Source organism: Merops nubicus, unplaced genomic scaffold (genome assembly GCF_000691845.1).
Source record: "Merops nubicus isolate BGI_N331 unplaced genomic scaffold, ASM69184v1 scaffold29890, whole genome shotgun sequence".
Taxonomy (NCBI): domain Eukaryota; kingdom Metazoa; phylum Chordata; class Aves; order Coraciiformes; family Meropidae; genus Merops; species Merops nubicus.
This window is the reverse complement of record NW_008582672.1, coordinates 1,028-11,661: the sequence shown is the minus strand read 5'-3', so window position 1 is coordinate 11,661 and position 10,634 is coordinate 1,028. Positions and strand designations below refer to the sequence as shown.

Below are 10,634 nucleotides of genomic sequence, written 5' to 3'. Positions count from 1 at the left end.
GGTGGGAGTGCCGGGAGAGAAGCGTGGCTAGTCAGCAGCCCAGGCACCCGCAGCTTGATTTGTAAGCTGGCCAGCAGCTCAGGCGCCCACAGTTTGGTTTTTCAGCGGTTATTTTAACGCTGAGGCAGGGTGTAACCCAGCGGCCCGCCGCGATCAGCGGCTTTCCCGGGGAGGCGGCGGGGGGGACCAAAGCGAGCTTTTTTTGCCGTCGGGAGAGACACAGGCAGAGCGCTGCCTCACGTGTGTGAGGGAGCCTCATGTAGGGTCTCCAGCAGTCCTGAAGGCTTTGAATCACTGGAAGACGAGATGGGGCTTTTAAAGACACCAGATCTTGTCTGACTGCGCTATTCTAGTATTTGTTACGTTGACTTTCATCTTATGAGATTGTTTTGTAAAGAAGCTCACTGTGTCTCTGTACTGGGATTCTTTGGGCAAGAAATTGCATTTTCTTCCCCTGAATGAGTCCAGAATTTGACAGAAGTAGTAAATCACAAACACTAAATGAAAGTAATACTGAACTTGTATTTCAGTAGCCTTATGTTAAACTGGGGAATTTATACTGTTAACAGTAGGATTTTTTTTTTGCTTTCTGATGCTTTTTAATACAGGCCCAGTCTCTTGGCCCATATTCATATACACTAGGAGTAAGTAATTTTGGTGGTACTCATCACCTGAGTGCAGCTTGAAAGAACAGCTTTCTAGCTTCAACTGTTACTCAGGCAGCTGGCCAATGATTGAGGCAAAGCTATTTTGCTCAGTGGTAAACTCCGTCTTGTGGATTAACACTTAAATTTTGTGGTTTACCCCTCTGGTTATACATAATTCCACCATGCTAAAAAATACCATACTATATGTTTGGTACCTATAAGTGTTTTAACACTGTATATCTCCATTTATAAATCAAAAATTCAAAACAGCCCAACTGCCAAATGAATGAGGTGATTGTTTGATATTGTATGAACTAAAACCAAGATATGTCCAAATAGAAATACACTGCATTTTTAGAATTGAAAGTGCTTCAATAATCATTTTCTTAAGGGCTTGCAAAGCCAAAGCTCTTCAGGTACAACTCGAATTATGCAGTTTTATTTTCAAAGAGCTTTCTGTGTGCTGCATTTTCCATGACTTTCTAATGAGATCTCTTTATTTCCTGGTTATAATTTTTTTTTTTCGAACTGTTGATCTGGAATGATTTATCTGGGATCCAAAAATTATATTGTTCCTGTAATCCTCTTCACACAAACTACAGTAAGATTTTGTAGGCTAAATTTGTCTTGGCCCTCTTAAAATACTTCATTCCGTTCCATAATGTTTATGAAATACTGTACTGAAAAAATGGAGTATCCCCAGAAAACACATCTTAAAAACATTGGACTTTTGGAGAATGGACTGTGAGTACATTTGGAGGGATACGTGCACCTGATATCCAGGAAGACTAGCTGGGCATGTCCACTTAGTGAACTAACCAAATTAAGCCAGTTTGTCGAGTGTTTAGAGTGGCTATGATTTTGCTGATCCCTAAGGAAGAAGTGTGATAGTGATCCTTTTAGTTTAGTGACTGCATTGTTGAAACTCTTGATCCCTTTTTGGCAAAGACAGTAGCTCTTGTACAGCTGGTTTGTTTTAATTTAGCAAGCTTGCACATAAAGTAGGTGGGAAACAATAGCTAGAAATAGATTGCTCAGATGAAAACGAAGAGTATGATTTGGTCTGGCGGTTAAGGCATGAGGATTAAGTCAAGTGTGCCTGATTCAGCTTGTTGTGCTGTCAAAGTAAAACTCAATTAGACATTAACATCGTCTTAATGAGAATTTATGACAAGCTGGGGGGTTTTGTTTCCTGCAGATACAGTTTTCATAATGGAATTATATTTTAAATTTCTTCTGAGATACTAATTTCTTAACTAATGCAGTAATTAAAAGCCTTGGTCATGCATACAATTTCTCCTTTTTGCAGCCAGAGATGCTAGAATTGAATGTAGGCTTATTTTAAAAACAAACGAAGCAAACCAAACTATATCTGTCCTTATTTCACTTTGTCTAAATCCTCTGTCAAAAGATTACAGGTTCTGATAATTTTTTTTCTGCTTTTTATGGCTCACCAGCATGGCAGAATAATGAGGGCAAAATATGTCTAAGTTAAAATGTTCTTAGTTCAAATAAATACCCTAAACAGACTGTCTTGTTTGGAGGACAAAGCATTCTATACAACGCAGCAAAAGTGCTAAAAATTGGTTTAAAGCTATTGCAGTATCTCGCCTTAGTCATGGTTTCCATCCACAGTGGCTTTGGACTAGCATGAGGGCTCCTCTGCCCTTGAGGTGTTGTGGAGGCAAGGCATCTGTTGAATAGCCAGAAATATCAGTAAGGCTAAACGAGTTGGTGTCACTGAATTAGTCACAGAGAGAGTCTTTGGGTTTGGAACTGGCAGGAGCCATGCACAGCCCGAGTCCTGAAGCTGGTGCTCTTTTGAGATGCATGGTACAGTTCTACACTTGCCTTCAAAATTCACGTCGCTCAAAGCCTGGGGTTTGGAGAAGTCTGCTTTTGATCTTCAGACACAAGGTCTAGAACCTTATTTCCATTTTAAGAAGGAAGTTTAGAATCTGGTACCATTGTGTGACTGATAGACATGTTGCCTTACCCCAACCCTGCTGTAAATGCTGGCATGTGTTTTAGCATTCCCTGTAATCCCAGTAAATGTGCAGTGGCACTTCTGAAGACTCCCAAGAAATGTAATCATACTTGTTTTCATCTCTAGATGATTTTAAGCCAGCATCGATTGATACATCTTGTGAGGGGGATCTCCAGGTTGGTAAAGGAGATGATGTAACAATCACTTTGCCACATATTCCGGTAAGTTTGTTATATGCCTCTCCCTGTTTACTCTCCAACAGATTTGTAATGTAGTTACAGACTGATGTAAATGTTATTTTCACTTTCATCTTAATACTGGTGGGTGCAATATTTGAGCAGCCAGACTTGTAGTGTGTTACCTTAGGAAAAGACTGTACAACTGAATTTTTGTAAAGGGTTATATTTGCAAGGTTCCAGTCTGCTCTGTACTTTTGATTCCTTCTTACTATGCCTTGGATAACAAGAAGACTTTTACTGTTAGCTGAAGCACTATACCTGGTGTCCATCATTTTTAGTGCTGTGGGTTAGGGAAGCAAGGCAGAGTAATTTGGGTTTTACTCAGGATTGGCTGTTCAGGAGCCGCAGGCAGGCCTGCAAGCGTGTTCTTCCTATCACTAAACCGTGTACCGAGAGCTTAGAGGGTTCCCTGCCTTTAGTTTTGTCAGTGGAAGCGAGGGGGGCAGTCCTGGTGAGTGGCAATGAAGTGGTTTCCCATCCACTTCCTCCTCAGATTAATCCATAAAGATCCGCCGAGTGAGGATGATGGTCAAACAGCAATAAAACAAGTGATCAAACTGTTTATAGCTGCAGCTGGTTTGTAATTGAAGGTTCAGTGGTTTCCTTACTAAACAAAAGAAAGCTCTTGCGTGCTGGAGCGGGATGTGTTTATTAGCTGCAGTTAGTGCTGTGTGTCAAGCCAGTAAACCAGAATTCACAGCCATTGATGGGTTGGTGGTTGCAGGGGTCGGTCACCCGTTCGGAAGCTGTGAGTCAGGCCCTTTTGGGGTGGTCAGTTCAATGTGTTCGTGTTTTTATTTACTAGGTGATGGTGCTGTGATAATCTGTGCCAAATGAGGCGTTCACCTGCTTCCCCCTGCTGCCCTTTTTCATGTGGCTTTGCTCACCTTCAGTGCTGCAGAAGGCCACGTACTGGTTTTTGTCTACAAAGTGGATGAATGCGGTAGTGCTGTTTGCAAGCAGTCGCAATGTGATTAACAGCAGTGGCATTCACCTTGGACTGACTGGGAGCAGTGTTGTCAAACGGCAGCACTGGAGTCTCCCTGAAGCTCTGCACTGATGAGTTTCAGGGGATTGCCTCCCCATGAGCGTGAGCAGTGTGAAGCTTGCCGTGGGCCTGGGAGGCAGCTGCCCACACTGAGCCTGTGGTGTCCCGGGGCAGAGCGGCCAGCGGTCCGGGCAGGGAGCTGGAAAGTTCGGAGTGCACTGGAAAACAGTGAGGAGTTCTCAGGTTGTGTCATCCTTACAAGGTTTACTGAATTTTTGGGATCCTGCTTCAGTTCTCAGTTGCCCAACAACTGGATAGGATTCAGATTCTGAGTTGTTTTCTTGAAATTGTTTGGCCCCTGAGGGTGTCTCTGATAATTTACTCAGTGGAGATATTTTAATGTCCCTTGCTGCTTGAATAAATTGAAGTACTGTTTCTACATGTGGATTTAGTGGCTTTAATGTTTGATAAATCATCTTGGTTGGGGAAGTGAAGAATTTCTGTTTGATAAAAAAACCTCACACCTGAAAACAAATGGATTAAATGTCACCTGTTTCACCTGCCACCTTTTTCTATCCTGTAAGCAGCAGAATCTGTAAGCCAGTGTCATTTAGACACTAACATAAAACCTAAACATTGTAACTGGTAGGGTGGGACTGTTTATTTGCCTAAGTGGGGTTCTGTTTCTGCTTTTTATTTTTAACCAAAATCACAGTCCTTGTTGAGTTAGGAGGCTTCTGGGTAGCAGAATGATAGCCAAGAAACTCTGATCAATTCTCACTGCATTTGTGCATTATATGTTTTGTGACTTAGCGGTCAACAGCAAGCAGGATTTGACTTTCAGCTTGCTTTTTATTCTTTCAAATGTTGATTTCCTCTTAAATGTAGGAATTATAAAAATGTAATGTGCCTTTGGAGACTGGAGTTTCTTGAGACATCTTTTCTGTATCTGTATCTCTTACTGTATCTTTTTCTTCAACTCAGATTTTTCACCCTTACTATTCTGAAGCCATTTTAAATTCAAACCTCTTTATTAGCAACATGGAGAATAGGAATTGCATTCTGAGTGGTTAAAATACAATTGTTCATTTTTGCTACTTGGAATAAAATGACAAAGAGTGCAGTTTGTTCCTATTCTCCCTGATTTTGGCTGCTTTGCTACAGCACGTGCAAAGGTGCACGTGAATAAACTTTACTAAAGAAAATCTTTTGTGCAGTAGCTATACATCACAGAGCAGTCTGAGAACCCATTTCTGCGTATCCTCTCTGATTAACGTGCCCCTGCTGGCCACAGCCAGGGTGTGCCCGTGCTGCTGTGGGCAGGGGGGCCGCGGGCTCTGATGTGCCCCAGCGCCAGGCGTGTCGGCACCGGGGCGGCCCCGGCAGCCAGCACCCAGCACCACGCCACTCCCCACTGCCTCTCAGCCTGAGCTGTGAGTGCTCTGGCCCTGTGCAGAGCTGTGTGGGCTTGGGTGCTGCCTGCAAGGTGCTAAAATACCCTGTTTGGTTTCGAGAAGACGTTTCATTGTAATTGTATGGCATCTACGTGCTAACCTGTCTTTGGAGGAGGCAGCTGTTGCTAACAGTGTGACAGCTGCTTGTAACCCACTATGCCAATACTGCCTTTTGGAGAGCTAGATAGATAAATGTAGAGTACAAAGCAGTTTAAATTATTTTTCGTTTGACCAGCTATTTCTTCAGGCAACAGTTCTGCTACTCGAACAATTAAAGCTTTATTTCTTACACAAACCAAAGATTTCCAGAGGAGAAATGTCAAGAAGATTTCTGACACTTGTCAACAGCTTTGCAAATTACCATTTTGGGAATGGGAACTGTAAATAATGGCAACCATGGAGAAGATGTTTTGTCACTGCAGAGACACTTAACATGATGAAAGGCTTAATATTGCAATGAGGAAGTGTCTGATCCACTGCATGTAACTGCATTTTTCCCTTTTCGTGAATGAATATTTTCTGTAGGAGCTAAACATTAACTGAGCCTCTTGGTCAGAACAATACATATATTAATTTATCTCAGTGTTTATAGACTTTCAGGTAGGGGAATATAACCAAACAAATGTGTGCTCTTTCTTTGATACCAGGGTTCAACTCCACCAATGACTGTGTTTAAAGGAAATAAAAGGCCATATCAGAAGGACTGTGTGCTTATTATCAATCACGACACTGGGGAATACGTGCTGGAAAAACTTAGTAGCAGCATCCAAGTCAAGAAAACAAGGTAAAGCTGGGGGGACAGGGCTGCTGATAGGATTAATTCATGCTGAAGTTTCTTCTTCGGACTGTCTTTTTAACCAGAACTCTTGATTTATTTTATTTTGTAATGATGTTTAATTACTAAGTCTTAAGGGCTTTACGTGACCAATTACCTTGTTTGAAAATGCAAATAGGAGTATGAATCCTAGAGTTAAGAATGTGTAAATTCTCCACTGCTGAAAGGACATAATTATAGTTCGCAGTGAAACAAACACCTCTGATGATTTGAAGCTTTGGAAGCTGGCTGAAGGATGGGGTATGCTTCAGGGATCTGTCGTTAGCTGAAAAAGAGCATGGAAAAAGGATTGTTGAACTTTTAGGTTTGTTCCCTACAGCTTCCTGTGGGAGTCATGATCCTTTAATAATATACTCTAGGGAATGTGAAGCACTCATCCCTGTACTGGGTCAGTGATATATAAAGTGGAACACAAATCCAAAGCATCCAGCTGGGGGAGAACTGTAGAAATAATGGCTATGAGGTTTTGCCTAGATGGATTACTGAGGCCAGAAATCCTCTCTGACCCAATATTCTTACATCACTACACAAATGCTACAAAGTGTGCAGTTGGAACATTAATCTTGCTGCTGTGTAAGAAGTCTCTGGATCATGTTCTTTCAGCATCATTGGACCACAGGTTATTGAGAAAGTGAAAGCACTTCAAATGTCTCATGAAGAAGCAGCTCATAAATAATTTTACAAGTTTTACATTAAAAAAAAAATTACAAAATGCTTTCTTGCAATGTAGAGCTTTTAGCTGCTAAAACTACTAGAAATGTGGGTTGAAGCTCATCAGCAGTTGTCTGGAAGTTTGCCAAGAACCCCCTGAGTTCAAGGTAGATGGACTGTAACCCTCCTCTGGATCAGTGGTGTGAAAGCTCATCCGTGTGGCATTTATCTTGTCCAGTGGATATCAGCATGTCATAGGTGAGATTTGAATTCCCAGTGTAAGTTCTGCCGGAGTTTTTCCAGGTGAATCTTAAGGCAGAAAGGAGCAAAGAAGTGCAGGAGGGCTTGGGCTCAGTGAGGTGTTTGGATCCAGTGAGTTTTGTCGCCAATGAGGCAGGGTAGTAAAATATTTGGGATCCCTGTTTTAAGAAGTAGAGCTTTGCAAAGTCATTCAGTTTCCTAGACCAAAAGCTTTGTGGTTTGTTGCGGTGTTTTTCTGTTGTTGGGTTTTGGTCTTGTTTTTTTGGGGTTTGTTTGTTTGCTTGTTTGTTTGTTTGTTTTTCCCCCCATGGTTACTTTGATCTTTAACAACCTGGTGACACTCTGTGGGAGCAGAGTTTTTAGTGTTAACATCCTGATGGCATTCATGGGAGAGTAATTGCACTTGTACATAAAACCTTTAGTTCCAAGAGCATAATTAATACTGGAAACAGTCTTTTGGTTTTACCTTTCGTGTGATACAGGGAGTGTATTCCCAAATCCTTATTTTTGTTGTAAATGGCTGTATAATCTACATTAATGTGGTGTCTAATAGCTGCATTTCAGTGATGAATGAAGAGGTGATTCTGTGCTTAATTTTTGAGGTTGCAACTACAGTTGAGTGAGGCCCAGAGCAGAGTCAGTTACCAGGAGGGTTTGGGTGAAGTGCCAGGCAGTCCCACATGGGCCAGTTGGACTCGTTTCTCTGGGATTAGCTCACAGGCAAAGGGTGTCACACTGCGGAGCTGTGGCCCTCCCAGAACTGAGACTGAGTTTTGATGTCCACATGAGCTGCTTCTGTGCTACCCTGCCTAAAGCCATACCCCCCCAAAGGCTTTGGGCTTGTGCGATAAATAGACCACACACTTTGACCTCATTTTGGGGCACTGCAGAGGGACCAGAGTAAGTATTTTGTTTCGTTGGGTTTTTTTTACGCCAAGGATGTTGACTGTCCTACAGTCTCAGTCACGTCATCGGTTCAGTACAAGGAAGAAATACCTAATTTGAGTTGAACAGCTAGGCATAGTGTTATTCTTGAGACTGTTTCCCATTAAGAGATCAGCTTAAACTATTTTTAAAGGATAACAGCAAATGAGTGAAAAGCAGGAATTAAAAGCTTGCATGCCATATTTAACAGTAAGAGTGATTGCTCAAGTCAGGTTGACCTCTAAGAGAGTTCAGTTTGAGATGCTTTAATTGAAGTGAGAATATTGTTTCTTTTACTGTGATGGTTTTAAGCATGATTTCGTTAGGAGTGGATTTGTTTTATCAGATAGTTACTTTAAATTACTATGATTGCTTATCGTTTTTTAAAAATACTAACTGCTAAGTTAAGGCCTTCAGTGCTTTTCAAGTAGAGAATTTGGCATCACTGAACCACATCTGGAATTGAAAATACATCTTAAAAAGGTGTTGCAGTGTACTTGTAGATGCTTTTTGTTATTGAAAATGAGTTTCGCATGCACAAAGCTGTTTTCACTGTCTATCCTTACAAAACAGAGTAGAGGCCTGTAGGAGAGGAAGTCACAGGTGATGCACTAGCACAAGGATATTGAACATAGTTGCACAGTACCTCTGAATGTGTCTGGTTGTTTTTTCAGAGCAGAGGGCAGCAGTAAGATCCAAGCCCGAATAGAACAACAGTCTGCCCGAGCTTCTCAGCCTCCTTCACAGTTCAGAGCCCCAACCAAGCCAGCAGCTGGACCTAAAACTTCTCCTTTGAAAGATAATCCTTCTCCTGAGCCTCAGCTGGATGACATTAAGAGAGGTAAAGAAGGGTTTGTAGTTTCCTGAGTTTTGGGTTGTTCCCTCTTTCTTCTTTGTAATAAAAACTGTGACTGTGCAATTTATAAAAACATTAGAATGTTCAGGGATTAAATTAACATATGGACAGGTTTGTCATCCTTATGTCTCATTTTAAGGCACCTTAGTGAATTATTTATTCTCTTCTGCCAGCATAGATATTTATACTGCAGTCTTCTCTAGCATAAGAGAGAGTTTTCTCTTTCTGGGTAAATTTCTCTGTTCCAAACTATTTCTCTGTTCTGAAAAGACAAAATAAGCATGAAATCAGCCTGTAGGCCAGTTGAATGGGTGTCATGAGCAAGGGCAACAGCAACAAAAGCTAATAGTCCAAGATCTAGTTATGCAATCGAGTAACTTGGAGTACAGTTGTTCCTGCAGTGGGTGAGGTGGGAGCTGTTTGCCAGTGGGGTGGAAGTGCTGGGTGGACCTGGAGCTAGTGCTGTGCCAGGGGACCTGCAGCTGCTTTAGCCATGCTTCCTTTGCCCACCTCTCTCTCATACTGGGCTGTTACCCGTTTGTGCTGGGAATAACGCAGTCAGAATGAGGAGAAATTTAAATTTTTATTTAGCTTTTTTTGTGTTTCTGATTTGGTTCTCCTGTGTTTCTTGCCTGGCACCAGGTGCAATTATTTTATTTTAAGATTCTTGTTTCTGTCTAGTATTTTTTTTTCTGGGTCTCTTTTTTTCTCTGTCCCATATAGCTGTTTCTGCCTGTAGACTTAGCCTATGTTAATTGCCCAGATTATGTTAATTGCCCAGACTATGTTAATTTCTTGGCAGGGTATTTTTTCTGTTTGTGGTCACTAGGTGACATTTTTACTGCTAAGCTATCCGTCTGTTTGCATAGGTGCTGACTGGTCTCACTGTCTGGCAGCATTAGTGTTTTCAATACCTGGACTCTGCCTCTGAGAGTCTGTTAGCTACAGTTCCTTCCCTCAGCTGCATTGCCTTTTTTATTTTCTGAGTAATAGGTAAGGAGAAAGATAGCAGCTGATATATCAATTTAAAAATTTAATCATTTGTGAATTTTAAGTGTCGTTTCTTGTAGTGTGTAATAAGTTACTTAACCATTGGGGCACTCCTCTGTATACATACAGCAATTTGTAAAGGCCATGTTACAGTAAAATAATGGTGTGACATCTGTTCTACAAACACTGTTCTCTAGTGGGCTGAAATATAAGTCACATGGCTTAGAAGATTTAGTAATTTTTTTGCCAGCCAATCACCTTTTATTGTAAAGTACCTCCAAATAAATAACCCATAGGGTTTTGTTTCCAAAATCAAACTAAAGAACACCTGACTTGTACTAAAAATAGGCAGTCAAGTTGGTGTTCTGTAGGGAGAGTTGTCCAAGGACCAAAAGGAGCACAAATACCTGGGCATGTTTTGTTATGCTTACAGTATGTGCTCTTTATAGCTCTTTTCCAGCATTGATTATCTAGAGCATCATCATTATTAAACCATTTATATCACAAGAACCTACTTGGGAAAGGTAGAACTAAGATGGCACCATTCTATAATGAAAATAATTAGTAGAACTTAACTGTAAAAGCTGTGAGATAGTCTTCAGTCCTGTTACCTTCCCTTAGCATGTCTCTTTATGAATGAGGACTTGTAATTCTGAAGACACTGTTCTTTCCATCCAAGCAGTAGCTTTCCTTTTGGGTGAAGTACTTTCTTTGTAGAAAAGAAAGAGAAACAGAAAGCTGAAATTCTGTGGCTCTTGTTTAATAGGCACAGCACAGTACTTAAAACCCTCAAAGGAGGTGG

The 10,634-nt window shown here is 41.3% G+C and overlaps 1 protein-coding gene across 1 annotated transcript in view; it reads left to right on the top strand.

The window, feature by feature from the left end:
• LOC103771181 (ELL-associated factor 1-like) overlaps nucleotides 1–8,827 on the top strand; it is a gene marked incomplete at both ends in the record, with an annotated part of 9,170 nt that extends 343 nt beyond the window's left edge. Inside the window, 3 exons of the mRNA XM_008938475.1 lie at nucleotides 2,761–2,855; nucleotides 5,963–6,099; nucleotides 8,661–8,827. Of these exons, the coding sequence (XP_008936723.1) occupies nucleotides 2,761–2,855; nucleotides 5,963–6,099; nucleotides 8,661–8,827 (399 nt within the window). The remainder of the gene's footprint in view (nucleotides 1–2,760; nucleotides 2,856–5,962; nucleotides 6,100–8,660) is intronic.
• Between the last annotated feature and the right edge of the window lie 1,807 nt (nucleotides 8,828–10,634).